Below are 16,380 nucleotides of genomic sequence, written 5' to 3' on the forward strand. Positions count from 1 at the left end.
AAAGTTTTAAATGCTACTCAACCCAAAGAACAGCAGAGGGGAAGAGCTCAGATCAGGTACTCACCTTTCTCCTCTGACTCCAAGATCTCTTGCAACACAAGAAACGAAGCAGACTGTCTGGGTGGCTCATTTGACTCTTGATTCTCCTGCAGCATCTTGTAAACCTCAGATTGTTTGTCTATGGCAATGCTGCCTGGGGTCTGGTTATGCTGATCTAAACTGAGGAAGGAACACAGAATCCTCTTGTTAAATGGATGAAAACTAAAGGCAATCCCTCTAGCAGAACTTTCAGGATGCATCACATGACTGAGGAATGAACGTGCAAAGCACACGCATGACGGGAGGCCACAAACACAGAGGTGCTGGATGTGCTCCAGGCGGGACCCGCACGCTGGGCTGGGCTGTGCCCACACTGCTGTCAGCAGCTGCTCACTGACTGCCCCCAGCCAGGGCTCTCCCTGCTTCACAGTTACCACACGGTCCAGCAGCTAAAACCTGCCCAGGAAATCACAGCTCTGTTAACAGGAAAGTAAAGAATTCATGTGCTGGGATGGGAATCCCACCGAGTAGCTGTGCATCCATGCATGTTCCCTGCATGCATAAACCACCTTACACTGCTACCTTACACCACTGTGAATCTCAAACTAAGAAAATTTATTCCATTAAAAAGAATTCTTTGCAAGTACCCTATGAATTGCTTGTAAATGTCACCTTCACCAAGTAACAGCTGTAGGGTCTAACTAGAAGATTCTCTGATTGGAAGTAATTTAGTCTGGTTTTCAAGTGAGTGTTACTATTTCCATTTTCTAGGTGGAGCCCATTTACAGTATTTTACTAAGGTTATAATGAGCAGGTCGAGGGCAGAGATTTCTCTCAGCTAAGGCTAAGCCCTCAGTGCAGCTGCCCTGAGGTGCTGCTGCCAACCCTCATGTCATGAGGGACTTACATCCTCTACTTAGAGCCCAAGGTGCTTCAGGAGCAGCTTTTCACAGCACAGAGTCATGGTGGTCATTGTGCCACTCGACGGGTCTTTGGGGAATAAAAAGGAGTCTGGAGGCAGTACCTCAGATATACTCCACGTGCTGTGGGTAGAGGATAGGTTAAACTGCAGGAGGTTATTTAGAATATCCCTTGGGAAAAGCTTTCCAATATGTCTATTAACACTGAAATACCAGAGGAGATTGTTGTGGATAGGCAAGGAACCTCCAAACTAAAGGATTTGAAAATAGTCTGGACAAATATACAGTGGGAATTATTTAAATCAGTGGTTTAAATTGCCAAGTGCTGGACTAAGGGACGGACTAAAGGACACAGGAAGGTCCTGCCTGCCTTGTGTTCTGTAGCTGCAGTAAAACATACACAATAAAATGAAATAGCTGACAAATCTCCTCTGATACCTCAATTCTGTAATGTAGTCTTATAAATATAAATGGTCTACTCGGTTTCACCATTCTTGCACTCTGTGATTGCATGAAAAGTACATAAACATCCTGAAGTTCAGACTAAATTGCAGAGGGAAATCTTTTTCTCAAGGAGGCAACCGCATACTTTCAATGCCAATGACCGATTGAGTCATCTGGGAGTTACTCTACATAATAAACTCTCCAAGAATCAGAAGTAAAATCATCACATGAGTTATAAAATGCTATTTCCATAAAAAGGATTTCATAAAATGTTTCCATCTTTAGCAATTTTCACTGAAGTAGGAAGCACATTAGACATGCAAACAGCTGAACCTTTGAAACCTGAATCTCAGTTACTGAAGCTTCTTACCCAAATAAAAGAATTATGTGCCTTCTATTAGACAGAAGATGTCCCATGCTCCATATTACATTCATCTCATGTAAACTCATATATTCCCATTGCTCTATCCACCCATAAAAACATTATGCAAGAAGCCTTTCATTGCAGCTTGCATACTAAGAATGTTTCAATACCATGCATCCAAAAAGCAGAGGCTAAATAATCTTAGAAAGCATTAGAGTCAAACAAAGCCATCATATTTCAACCATGCATTGTGGCAGTGCACAACATACATATCAGCTCTCCCAGGTATGCACCCTATACATCCACTTGCACATACAAGATGTCCAAAAGGATATAAAAATCATCAAACCCAGATTTGTACCAGCAGAGTAAAATACCTCAAACTGTCAGGGCAGGAGGCTATGCTGCTTAAATTAAACAACATCTCCGAAAAGCATGTGTATCTTTTGAAAGGGCAAGGCCACAGGCACAGAAATTGTACCTGCAAGATATTGGGTCTCTGTATTACAGCTGATTTTTGGCACCTTCTGTTACACAGGTACTTTATCTGCAGCAATCACCAGCAAATGGTGTCCTTTTCTGTGTACACAAGTTCCCTCATGCAGAAACTTTGTAGGGAACAACCCCAGCCACATTTATTGGGTCTTAGACTTACACAACCATTACTGGATCTCATTGCTGTTACCATGGGAAACTTGCAACACTGACTAATACTTGATCACTGAGCCTTAAATATTGGCAAGAAGATAGTAATAAAAACCATAAAGACACAGCCTTGCACAGAATCTTCAAAAAGCACAGTTTATTTTTTGCTAAGGGTATTTTACTATTTTATGCCAGCCTATTTTGCAACGCTTACAAGAGTCTCAAGGCTACATGAAGGCTCAGTGCTTGGAGCAGTCCCTTTTGCCATTAAACAGTTGCTGATGACTGGGGCTCCTTTGTGACCACTATCAGCTCTCCAGGCCAGCACAGAGAGCTGGCAGTGGGACCACTCCTGGTGTGCACAGTACTGACTACAAGCCAGAGCACTGACCTACAGCAAGTAACTGCACTGAGTAACAAGGCAGGAGTAAATCCTCAGCCTCCCACAATCTCTTGGCTCCTGGCACATGGCAAAGCTTGGCTGTGTGTGTCCAGGGGTGAGGACATCAGCTTTTCTGCTTTGAAGTACACAGTTCCCAGAAGGGAATCGTGAGCAGTCCAGGAGCCATGAGATCTGGCTGTGTCCTTTTCTGCCCCATGGAAGCCCTGGGACTGACCACTGTCCTGGGCCACATGTCACACAGCTGCAAGCTGCTTGGTCAATAGCAGAAGGTTCACAATTCATCCTTGACTGGACTCCTGCAAGACAGATAAAAGTGCTTTCTGATTCACCTGTCCTGACACTAAAGTCCTTGCTGTAAAACCCAGAGGCTGTCACTTAGAGGCACTGGCCACAGGGTTCCCAAGTACCACAAGGATGACAGCAAACAGCACCCAGGCCCTGTGATGCTGAGGCTCACCACAGGTCCTACAGACCTCAGAGCATGCTGAGCATCCTCCACTCCTTTGGGCAGAGGTAGCCTGTGCTGCAGCAACCTCTGCAGACAAACTGGCAGGGGTGGAAACACAGACTGTCCCTCCATGTGCCTGGTGCCTGCCAGGCTGCTCCAAACTCTGACTTGTCAGCCAAAGATGGAGAGCATGAGTACCTGCTCCAGCCTGAAATGAAACATGCTCAGCACACATCCATGGCCAATGAAAGAAAAGAACAAAGACCAGCAGCATCTGTCAGTCACAAACAACAAAAGTTATTTCAAGTGCAGGAAAAATACCAGCTTTCAGGATAAAGCACTCTCCTACCCTCAGCAAACCCATCTGCTGCAGGTGGCTCCTCCAGAAAAGCCAGCAGGTGCTGTCAAGTCCCGCTGTGTGGGTGTGCAGGGGGCAGTGGACATACTGACAAGCTAAAAACATGTTTTGGTGTTTCCCATGGTGTTGGGCACAGACACAAGGCAGAGAAAGCTCCTGTGAAGAGTCATGCACTGACATTGGAATGGTGAAATGCAAATGCTGTTTTCTTGTGACCGGACAATGCCATGAGCCACAGACGGGGACGAGGGACTCGTGGACACTGAAATGCAGATGAGCAGGTGTGCTGAGCTGGCTGCAGAGGCCAGGGCAGGTTACCTGGGGAAATCAGGGCTAACAGAAGAGATCTGCCCCTGCAGAGTGTCCATGATGTTGCTCTGTGAATAGAGCTGCAGGGGAGAATTGAACTGCACGTGCAGCACTTTGAGTCCCGGCACCTCCACTTCCACAGGGCTGTTGGGGCAGACCTGGGCCGCGTGCTTCAGCTGCTCAGGCCCCACTCGGACCTGGCTGGGGCTGGAGGAGGAGCTGTGCCTGCGCCGCAGCTCGGAGCTCTGCAGAGGGTCGTACACGGAGGCCACGGGAGCCTGCATCGCACCCACCGGCGATGGGCGGCTGCCAGCCCACGCGTCCACACGGGCAGGGGGAGGTGGGCTGTTCAAGATTTGGTTGGGGTTTACATTGCCAAATTGAGGGCAAAATGCAGAGGAGGAAGAAAGGAAACAAGAAAGAAATTAATGAAGGGCAAAGCAAAATACTTCAAGCCATCAAGCAGCCGCAGAATATTGTCTTAAGGACACACCACTGAACACACAACTTTACAGGCTTCTGGCTAATGCTGTGCCTCTGGTCTCATACTCCAGATGTGTCCACACGAAAACTAAAAAGTAAGCCCTCCATGGATAAGCAAATGCATGGGTTGTAAAAGCAATGAAGAACTGGCAGCAGGGGTTTCATTTTACAGTAACTCCCTGCACACACTCTTGTGGTCCCACTGTCCAGACAAGGAATGCCACCTTCACTGCTGCTCTCCTCAAAGCTAGCCTTGGCATCCTACTGAGGAGTAATCTCACCTCCTATCCCAAACCAGATATGCTTAGCAGTAGGGCTTCTCCATCCCCACCTGCTTTGTGACATCAAATCCAATGGACATATTTGCTTTTATTTCTCTATGTACTACAACCCTGCATTTATACCACACACCCTCTAAGGATGAAGCATGGACTAGGTCTCCAGTCACATCACCATGTGCAGTAGCAGGATCAAGTGCTGGGTTCAGATAGCCTGTGTATCTGCAGGATGCAGGGTGGAGATGCAGATAAATGTCAGGTAAACCCAGAGCAAGGTCAGGTATATACCAAATAACTCAGTGAAACAGATGGGCAGGAATTTAAAGGCAGCTGGAAGACTGTGTGTGAAGGGAGAACCTAGACATCCTGTGCTTGTGCACTGGGGAGACTATTCTGGGTTTTTAACATCAGGCTGAGGTCCCTGGCTCTCATTGAAAACCAGCAGTAATTCATTTGCTTTTGATGACTCTGTAAACAAAAGCATGTTAGCATCAAAGCCTCATCCACAGTTTTCCCAGCATTCCTTTGCAACTTGCTGTGTTTCAGCAAGGACAGGATGAAAGAGATGCCCTGTATCCAAGATGGAGCAGGGCTGGCAATGGATGCTCCTGCTAGGAGGAGCAGAATGAGCCACAGCTCTAGAAGGAACCCACCTCTTTGCTGACCCCTGCAAGAGAAAGGGATCAGCTACAATGCTCCAGCCAAATCTACCTGGCTTCCAGGGAGCGCTCGCACATGGAGGGGACACTAGAGCAGACTAGGGATTGTATTTCACTGCCAGATGGTCCCATCAGGTTAAAGCAATGTCAGATTTCCCTTGTCCTTGCTCTGCTTTTGCCCAGCCCCTGAATGAGGCTGCTGAGTCTACCAGAAGCAAATGAACAATCTGTCAGCTCGTCTGCCAGCTGCAGCACTGTAACTGCCTGGAAGGGACCATGCTGCAGACTGGGCTGCCAATGCAAGGAGCTGGTTTCACTCGCAGGAAAGTTGTCAGGCTTGTGTTTAAACACAATCAGGACTTTGTACCCTGCAACAGCAGAGGCTGAAGTTACTTTTGCCTCCCCAATCTCAAGTCAGAAATTTAATCATGTATTACCAAAACCACTGTTCTTCCAGCTTTTATTATAAAAATAGCCAAAGCCTTCTAGGCAGTTTGATATTGCTATGCAGAGGCTTAGGGCAGTTAAGCAACCTGACCGCCACAGCCAGAAAACTTTCAGGTAGCTTCTGGTTTATTACCTCCAATGAAAAAAGGGGAACTTTGAAAATCTAGGATAAAATAATGTCCTTGGTGAGGCTCAGTTGCAAACACAAAAATGAACAGGCCCTTTTAAGGTTGGGACCCTTTTCAATCTCATACATAAAATCCCTCACACTGAATGAATGCTTCAGCTACTCTTTAAAACTCCTGTGAAAAGCAAAGTTTGATAATAAACCACAGAAATATCCAGACCAAGGCAGAGTCTGGCTATGAATCCCAGGCCAGCTGGGAACAGGGAGGGGTGTGCTTCCTGCACTAGCTGATGCCATTCCTGCCCAGCATGGCAGTGAAGCAGGCACAAAACACTAACTTTAGGAAGTGCTTGTAACAAGCTATCAGGCACCTGTTCAGACCAGCGGGCTGGTATGTCATGCTGAACGCACGTGGAAACTGCGACGGTCTCTGCTGGACAAAGAAACACAACAGCATTAATTTCATGTCTGCACCCATGAAACATTCCCCACTCCTCTGAGCCCTGTCCCTGGAACAACATCCAGACTTGTGCCTCTTGTACTCCCGTTGTCCTGAAAGAGAGCTTGCCTTGGTTTAACAGACTGGTACCTTTGCAGTGAACTTGTGTCTCCTGAAGCCTTTCCCTGGAGGCCCAGGGAGGGAGGGGGATGAGGGAGGTACTTACGGCTTGGTAGGCTCCAGGGCCCCAGGTGATGTTTTTGTCTCCACTGCACTGTTGAAGGTCTGGATGTTCTCTGAGGAGTAGAGGCCTGCTGGGCTGTTGTACTGAGCAGTGATCACCCTGGGGGCAGAAGCTGTGGCAGCAGTGAAGGGCACTGCACTCCGATTGTGTGCACTTCCTATGTGCTTTATTTCCTGCATGCAAAGGAGCAGAGGCAACAGTCAGAGGTGCTCAGGCATGCAGGTGGATGTGACAGGGCAGCCCCACAGCACTGCAGTGGTGGCCTCCATGTGTGGTCTCAGCTGAGGAGCAGGTGACCACAACCACCAAAGCAAGTGAGCATCCTCCAGATGGCACGAGGGCCCATCCTGGTCGGCTTCAGGATGACCTTCAGGACATTTCAGCATTGACATACTGGCAACAAAAGAGCTCAGAAACACTGCCAGAGCTATTAGCTCAAGGTGCCACACACCTGGGAGCTCCTGCAAGCCTACAGTAAGCTACAGGACTAACTTCCTCATGCAAGACTACAGATTTTAAGCATTCCTTGCAATTCCTAAGAGCAGGTTTGATTTCTATGGAAAAGAGAAGATGAGGGACAGAAAGAAGAGAACTTCTCAATGACATCTGAAAATTCAGCTTCCTTTAGATAAGGCAACCCAAAAAAGAAGGGATTTGTCATTACTACAAGTGCTCTGGAGCATCTCTGCTCCTTCAGCTAAGACCAGGGTACACAGCTGTCACTGATGAACAACTTTGGAATTTCTGGACAAGAAAATCCACAACAAAGGTGTGAAGTGCCATTGTCAATACAAAAGATTGCCCACAGGCAGTGACAGCTAACTTTCAGCAACTTCTTCAGTGTCAGAGTGTCAGAAGTACAAAATATCACCCAGATGTTCTGTGTTTGCTGCAAACTGGAGGCTTCCAGCAGTGGTAGTGTATACTTAGAAACATAGGCTACAATCTAATAAGAAAAAGGGCAAATTCAAGTTAAATAAGACTTGAGCTAGGACTCTTCTTAATCACAGGCAGTGCTAACAAAAATGAGGACATTTCTAAGCCCTATCACCAGTTCAGCAGGCTGGGAATTAGCAGCCTTCTGGCAGAGATAACAACATCCAGGGCTTTTTTCTCCCCAGAGAAGATGCTTGACAAAAACAAGAAGAAAGTATAATTTGGCCTCACTAGAGCAGGCATAAGAAAGGGCAAAGAGCCACAGAGGTGGCTGAGGTATTGAAGGCTAAGAGAAGGCACCAAAACACAATTTTTGAAATGTTTCAGGCAGCCATAGAGATTGGGCATGGCTTCAATACATGGCTAACAGCCAATGGCACAGGATGAAAGGGGGCACTTCTCAGCCTGCTGGGTCCCAGCTCTAACCCAACTAGTTCCCACTCCCACTCCAAACAGGCCCTGACTTCTACAGCAATGACGTGAGCTTTGACTGCGCTGTGAACATCTCACAGCGCCTGTTTGATAGAGATACAGTTACAAGATAAACACTCATTAGACAAAAAGCATGACTTAAATCCCCTTACAGATTTTTCTTTAAATCACTTTTTTGTCTCCAGACTTCCTTAGGCAGCTGGCTAGTCTTCCCAGACTGACAGATGGGAGTCATCCCACTTCATGGCATTTGAATGCTATTTATGGCATCAAGCAGAGCACAGAATCCCTCAGAGAAGAGCGGCTTGGATCCAAAAGCCCTCATGAGTTACAAGCCATTTGAAATCAGCAGGGTAGCTCAAGATGTTCAGGTGTGGAGTGACAAGGGCTGCTCTCCCACAGCTTTCTGGCCAATACGTATGGATGTTAGCCATTAAACTTTCCCACACACCAAAGGGAAAATGACCCTGGAGTAATTAGCTAATCTCCCTTTGTTGTAATCTCAATCAAACCACATAACAGGACTTGTGAAAATAGTCCTTCCCATGGCAAAAATGTGGATTTGAGCAAAAAAAAAAATTACTTTAACCCGTATATCAAACCATGGGGAACAGTTATATCAGCACTAAATACACATGGTAGCCCACCATTCAGAGGCCATGAGTGGGAGAGGGTTACAGATGTGCACATAAATACTTGGTTTCATGGAAGACTGAGGCAGAAGATTTAGGCTAAGGGGGGTTATATTCTTAGGTCAAATAGACTCCACATTGAAATCATGTCACAAGATGTGTGGAGGAAACATTTAAGCATTAATCAAGAATTAAGGAAAGTAATTTACAGTTTGGTTGGGTTTTTTTTTAAACTCTGGTTTCCTAAGAAAGTAAAGTGTCTCAATTACATACCCAACATGCACATGGGCACATTGAATCTTTGAATGTGTCAGCCAAGGCAAATTGAGTTTGACAGTGATGGAGGCCTCAAGGATCCTTATCCTCCTGCAAGTGTTGAGACAGAAAGAACAGAGCAGCTACATGGAGAAGAGAGAGTGACATCACATTAGTGCCTTGACTCCAAGAACTGCAACACACACTGGCACAGAATCCACATCGGAGCTTTTGTCCTGCTTTTGGACACCAGGTAGGTTTTCTGCTGTGTAGTAACACCAAGACCATAAGTTAAACTTTCAAAAGTGTTGGGGCATCTCCAGGAGCTCTCAGATGTATAGAGGTCACTGACTATAAGAGAGTTTAACAGTTAAACAGAGAAATTGGTGCAGAACCTGGTGTCTGAAGATTGGAAAAATCCCATGTGGAGAACATCACAGAAAGTGAATAACTCAAGAGTATACAAACAAGTATTACAAGAGCAGTAGCATTATAAAGTGCACTTGGATAATCCAAATTCTCCAGCAGTTCCTGTTACACCATGCTGTTCTTTTTGCTCAAGCTGTGGAAGGAATTTGCAAAGAACAAGTGCCTTCATGATCCCAAGATCAAAAGATAATGTGTTCTCACTGTCAAATGTATTTATCTAGGGATTTTCCAGAACTGCCAACCTAGGGCCTGTGCTGTGCAGCAGTTTTGTTAAAGCCCCAGCTCCTGGAATCATATTTATGTGACAGTCTCTCACTAACTACTGGAAAAAAGTCAGATAAGTGACACTCCCAAAAACCCGTCACCAGCAGGCAAGTGGAAAACATTAGAGCAAAAACCCAGCTACTCTGTGCATATGTGTGGGGACAGCACCCAGTTTGTGCATTTGAGATGCCTAGGGTTTGCAGCATCTCTAAGGCTGTGGCAATCCCAGGACCAACACAAGGAAAAGGGGGCAAGTAGCATTAAACAGCATTCCTGGCTGGAGCACAGACTGCAAGAGCAATAAGCAATGGTCTGTTGCAGAGGAAGAACTGGCAGTCACCTAAAAGGACATGATCTTATCCAGTCAGGACATGACCTGCTCTTTCTTTGAAAGTAGTACAGAGGAGTGTGATTAATGTTAGATCCCTTCAGAGACATCTTCTGTTGGCACCTGCAGGCAGAACTGGAAGCACTTGCCTCACTCCCGGCCAGCTGTGGCACTACCTCAGTGCCCTTACACCACCCTGTCAGCAGCAAGCAGGGATACCAGCAGTGGTCATTTTGGTCTGAAGCTGGGGTATGGAAGCTCCCAAGCTACCAGGTAGGATATTCAAGAGCATTATTTTACCACTATAAACTGATACCATGGTAGTGAAATTGCTTTGTCTGCACAGACATCAGCCTTGCTCCTCTCCTTCCTTTGCAGGGGTTATGTTTCCAGAGGGCCCAGCAGAGTGACTAGACCAAGTTAAGCTAGATTAGCAACTGCATAGACTTCTCTACCAGCTGCTTCTGAACTCTCACTTCACTTTGAAATTGAAGCAATTCCTTCAACAGCCTCCTCCCTATCTAAAGCTAGCCCCCATAAGAACAAGCTCAAAATGGCTTTGGAGCACAACCCCATGTGCTCCTGCTGCAAATGTCCCCATCTCACAGAAAAAAAACTATTTTTTAATCCCAAGGACAAACAACATTTGTAGCTTCAGGTCAGACATGCACATGTTCTGCCAGATGAGTTTTCTGGGTGCTGGCTGTTAGTGGCAGCAGCCCTCTCTGGGGCAGATGGGACACAGCTGTGCACTGCAGGCACTGCAACACAGCCATTCCAGCTGGGTCCTAAGGGGGTCCCACTGCCACCACCACAGCCCGCAGGCAGGGAGCTGCCAGCAAAGGTGCCAGGCTGTGAGGATGGGGAAAACATCCCTGTGCCAGGGCAGGAAGCAGATCAGCATTTCCTACTGCACCAGCTGCAGGCTGCGTCATGGGGAATTATCAGGGAAAACAATGGCCCCTTCCTCCCTCTCATATGAGGCCATCCTCAGTGACACTGACGTGCAGGCTGTAAAATCCCCACAGCTACATCAGCTGTCACTGCTGTGCCTGCAGCCAGCCAGCAGCTTGCAGCATGAGAGTCTGCTTCCTCCTCACCAACACTTCCACCACTGGACCCGTGTACACCATTGGGAATGGGGGCAGGCAGCCTCAGGGAAATTCCCAGCTGTCAGTGAAGCAGACAGACAGCCAGCCCAGGATGAGCCACCTCTATCAGCTGAGCTGGGACCCATCCAGTGGCACAAAGCCACCTGGACACCTTCATGGCCTCGTGCCCTCGAGCAGGTCGGGAGCAGACTGGGCTGAGGGTGGGCTCTTGGGTCCCTTCCACCCTGCAGTGACGTGGCCAAGGCCATCCTGTGCAGGGCCTGTATGGACGTCACCACCAGAAACAGGAAAAATCTGCAGGCTTTTTGTACTCACTGAATAAACTAAACCAAGATGAGCGGGGTCAAGCAGCCTCTCCCCGTTAAGTGGGGTTTTCCTCTCCCCACAGCATGGTTGAAGGCATTCAGCTGGGCTAGACCCTCACAGGTGCTGGGCTGGGCCCTCACAGGTGCTGGGCTGGGCCCTCACAGGTGCTGGGCTAGGCCCTCACAGGTGCTGGGCTAGGCCCTCACAGGTGCTGGGCTGGGCCCTCACAGGTGCTGGGCTAGGCCCTCACAGGTGCTGGGCTAGGCCCTCATAGGTGCTGGGCTAGGCCCTCACAGGTGCTGGGCTAGGCCCTCACAGGTGCTGGGCTGGGCCCTCACAGGTGCTGGGCTGGGCCCTCACAGGTGCTGGCTAATGCCTGCTGCCACCCACCTACAGCACCCTGCCTCCCCTGCCTGCCCTCTCCCCTTCCCAGGCCACCTCTCTGTAGTCTGGAGGAAAGAGAGGTCAAACATGGAGCAAAGGCCTGCTTGAAGCCAAAAACTACTTTCAGGTGTGCAGTAGTAATTTGAAGACTGGCCAGCTCCTGGAGTCAGGGGATTCCCTCTCACCTCACGTCACAAACTAAAGAAAAAAATTAAAAACAAAAATAAAAATCAGCACCCAGACACTGCAGTTGCAGGGAAAAGCAAAAGCCTTCACAGGCACCTGGAGCAGCCAAGTGAACCAGCAAAACTTGCTGCCTCACAGGGCCTCAGAAACGTGGGGTGTTTTTGCATCCCAAGTCAGAGCCCAGAAGCTCAGGGCAGGCAATGCTGGATTGCACACCTCGAGAGCCACGCCAAAAGGAAACAAGATGAAACATTTCTCAGCACAAATGTTTACTCAGCTCTAAGAAAACGGGCCCCTGACCAAACCTCAGAGTGTGAGAGCACTCTGGCCCCGTGGGCAGCGAAGGAGAGCAGAGACCAGCAGGCAAAACCCCAGCTTCATCCTCACCCTTGCAAAGCCACCCAGGGAGCAAAGGCCATGGTTGTGACCAGCGGGCGTGTCTGGGGGCAGGCTGCTTGTGCCAAACACACAGCAACAGCTCAGGAGAGGACATCTTCATGGCAAACTCTACCCCATGCTGTGTTTCATCAGCTGTGATCACAAGTATTAAGAAGTGCCTTTACTTTCACCTCTCCCTCTATTATTGTTTGGGGTTTTTCAGCTATGGAAGGATTTTTTGCAATGCTTTGAAATCTGATTAAAAATTAGGAAGGGTTTGGGGTTTTGTTATTGTAGGGGGGTAAAACAATAAGACTAGCTTCCCACATCCTCTCCCTCCACGTCCCTGACACATTCCACACCCATGCAGTAATGCCTTTTAACCAAAACCAGCAGGTCGCAATATGCCAGCACAGTTCCCAGTCCCAGTATTGTTACTTTATATACCTCTTGCCTCATGCATTGCCCACACATGCACAGCCTTATCAAAGGCCAGGCCAGCCACACACCCAGTTTCTATAGCCCCCGCCTGCTTCGTATCCAAGGAAATAAAATACACAAGATGGAAACAATGACATCACTCTGTAAGAATAAGGATGAACACAGGACAGACACTTTTAAGAAGCTTTGGGAAGACAGAAGTGGCTGTCTATTTCCATCATCCTAAAAATACCCTGATTCACCCTCAGAACTCCTCCAGCTGCTAGGTTATTTCTGAAGGTTATTTCTATTAAATAAAAGTCCTTATGTTTGAAAACCCTTACTTTTTGTGATTAAGAAGAACTGAACTATCCATCTCAAACCAAGAGTTTTTACTGGCATTCTCAAGGTCTGATGTTAATACTTGTGCCTTATTGCAAAGGGGATATATAGTCTGCAGGGAGCGGGACAAGTTTTTGAAGGCAGTCTGGATATTGACTGTCCTTAAAGCTGGACTCTCTCAGATCTTTCTCCATATTAGCTCACTCAGCAAAAACAGAGACCTGGACCCCACTGGCATCTGTGTCTTACAAAAAACCCAAAACAAAATAAAAATACCCAAACAAACAAAAAACCAAAACAGACCCCAGGTCTGACAAGACTTAGCACAGTTAGAGGATATAGAATTTTATTGTTTATTTTACCAAGAGGCAATTCAGCCCCTTGGGTACAGCTGGGCCCCATGGGCCCTGTGTGGCCCACGATCACCAGAGGGCATTGGCTGACTTGAAGTTCTGCTGGTCTCTGGTCAGTATCATAAGCATTAAAATTACCTTAGCCATCATGTAACTTGTTCTCTCTTGCTGTGACCACTTTTCTCAAGAGACATTAAGCAGAAGGGAGAGACAGACATGTTATTTTAGTCTTTCCCACTGTTGTGAGGAAAAGACCTTGATGGGAAAATGCCACTGAGCTATCAGCCTAAGGATCTGGGTTAGAAGTGCAAGTGAACTAACTGAGTAAATATGCTAAGAAGACTGTCATTTCCTTCCTCCAGTGTTGCCATGGGCACCAAAACAAAGCTAGGTCAGCTGCTGAGCCATCAACACCGACAAGCTGCTGCCCCTTTTGATGAAATGCAATTTTGTCATCACTCTTGCCTCCGTTTAAATTAATTTGGAGGGATAAGGATAATGGCAATGAAATAATAATAAGACTGTAGCTCTTTCATGGGCAAAGATCAGCTTAGACAATGAAGTCAGTCTTTGGACTCAGGACTTCAGGGAATGCATGGGAAGTTGCAGAATGGCTTTTTATTTTCCAAAGGCAAATAAAAGTATCTTGAATGTACATTCCAAGTAAGGGAAAACATTTCCACAGGCATGATGCAGCATGTCACCAAATATTAGCCTCCAAAAGGATTACAGCAGTAAACAAATAGTCCATTTCAAATGGGGTAAAAAATGTGTAAGCAGGGATCTTAAAACACACAGCTAGTCATAGACAAGCTCTTAAGCACTGGATCCTGAGACAAACTGAAAATTAGGTTATTTTGCAAGATTTTTTGCAAAATTTAGCAGCTACATCAGTAAAATATGAAGACAAAAAGAAGGTGGACAAGCATGAAAAATTTTAAGATACCAAAGGTAGGAGAGACAATATCTAACAAACTAATTCTAAGACAGATGGTAATATATCTGAATAAATCAATCTCTACAGCAAGGGTTTTAAAGGCTTTTTTTTTTTTTGAGCCTGAAGTAAGGCTACTCACAGGTATGATTTTTTGTCTGTGTTCAAAGGGCTATGTGCAAAGCCAATGAGAACCATTGTCAGAGGACCCTGGACCAGGATTTAAACAAACCACTCAGCACTCAGCACATCCTATTTTCTTTGGTAAGTGAATTAATAAGTGCTCTGCACTAGACTGTTGCCAAGAAAAGCAAAGATACTGTTTTCACTGGCCAGCAAGTTAAAAAAAACCTGAACAGCTCAGTTTTGCCTTCGAAGATTCAGCTCTACTCACAGCTTCAACCAGTTGTGCTGGAAAAATGAAATCAGCATCTTTGTGGTAAAATTCATAGCAGTGTGCCATGTTGGCATACATACACATAGCATTTTCTGCACTCTGCTACTGCTGATTTGCAGCAGGCCTGGCGAAAACCTCTGATGATGCTGCAAAGACACAGCCCCAGAGCGACTTGGCCAACACTTGCCACATGCTCTGGCAGGAATCAGCATGCTCTTCTGAATTCATGCTCCAAGCAGAAACACCTCACTACAAAACTTACTTGCTGTAGTCAGCTACTGAAAAAGCAAATGGGAAAAAACTCCCAAACAATCCACCAAACAACAAACCCCACAACCTTACAACTTGATGATATTCCTGACACTTTGGCATAGCAGATTAGGTTGTTCAGGCACTGTTATGCCTTAAGAGCAAACAGGAGCTTGTGGTTTGGAGACATGATGCATCTCCCCTCACACTGCTGAGTTCCTGTCAGTATGCAGCAAGTGAAGCCCCATAAAGTTAAGCCCAGTGCTCTGAACAGCAGCAAACCCCACTCACATACACAACTGCAAATTATTTAATCTGCTTTAATTTAAAGGAAGGGAATAAGAAAATACAAGACTTCTGTGAGTTTAAATGTTCCTTTCACACCAGGAAATAACTCTTCTAGCATCAGCCATCAAAGGGGTCAAGGCTAATTTTCAAGCAACCATTGATTCTTAGTACAAGATTAAGACAATTGTTACTGCTCAGAGATAAGCTCTGTAACACGAATTTCTCCACTCAGCTGTGCATCAAATTCTCCTGCTCAAGTCAGTTACAGGTTATTACCAATAAATTCAGTTGTACTATATTTATAAACTAGCAGTATCAGGATATCTATCCAGTGGCCAGTGCCAGAACCAGATCAAAGACTTAGGAGGGAATGTCTTCCACCACCAGCATTACTGCTAAATCCTGACCATCTATCCAGATTGGACTGTGGTGGAGCAGTGAGTCACAGGGGAGTTCAGCAGCAGGTTTCTTGCTGCAGTTAACTAAAATTAGTGAGCTACTTTAAAATCCCACCTAGGGCATGTGTTGTGCTGTACGTTGTGCATTTAGCTGAATTCTTGCTAATGGCTGCATTGGGAAATTGGTCTCTAGGATTGAGTCTCCTGCTGAATTAAATGTCAGCTCTCTGCATCACTGTAGCAAAGCCTCAGTGCAGACTCTGCCCCACTCCTTTGGCAAGAGATAGCCTCCAAGTCCCAAGGTTGAAGCAGAGCCTTTCCAAAACCTGGGCAGCAGAAGGCACAGACCAGACCTCAGCTCAACAGCGTCACAGACAGGTGTCACTACATGGCTCCAGCTCAAACTAAGTCAAAATGGCTCAGTTTCACACTGTGCCTTGGCAGAGTTATGAAATACCTGGAGAATGCCGCACCAATTTCTTGGGCCAAGCAACACAGAGAAGCCTGATGTGAAAGAGAACATGGACAGATCCCAGGCCAAGGTCTGGGCAGGGTGTTGCTGCACATGTGCTGCTTTAGTCTCAGGTCCTTTCCAACCAAAACAGCCATGTTAGTGCTTAATTAATTGCAGAGTCAAACTAGTTTTATAATCTACTTATTTTGCTAGAAAGACTCACATGGGATGTGTGCTCGGGCCAGAATCCACTGGGGCCATGTCACTGCCCCAGTGAAAATCCAGAGGAATGCCAC

General features: G+C 46.6%; 1 protein-coding gene across 6 annotated transcripts in view; it reads right to left on the reverse strand.

Annotated features, from left to right (window-relative positions):
* PDLIM1 (PDZ and LIM domain 1) overlaps positions 1-16,380 on the reverse strand; it is a 44,924-nt gene that overhangs the window by 5,124 nt on the left and 23,420 nt on the right. For 3 of the 6 annotated variants that reach the window (XM_077183159.1, XM_077183157.1, XM_077183160.1), the window contains exons 4-6: positions 6,590-6,780; positions 3,940-4,275; positions 65-219 (exon numbers count right to left, since the gene is read on the reverse strand). In XM_077183159.1, the coding sequence (XP_077039274.1) occupies positions 65-219; positions 3,940-4,275; positions 6,590-6,780 (682 nt within the window). Of the gene's footprint in view, positions 1-64; positions 220-3,939; positions 4,276-6,295; positions 6,358-6,589; positions 6,781-16,380 lie in introns of those variants that run through there. The other 3 variants (XM_054637197.2, XM_077183161.1, XM_054637196.2) reach the window with 3 other exon arrangements.

This window comes from Agelaius phoeniceus, chromosome 9 (genome assembly GCF_051311805.1).
Source record: "Agelaius phoeniceus isolate bAgePho1 chromosome 9, bAgePho1.hap1, whole genome shotgun sequence".
NCBI lineage: Eukaryota > Metazoa > Chordata > Aves > Passeriformes > Icteridae > Agelaius > Agelaius phoeniceus.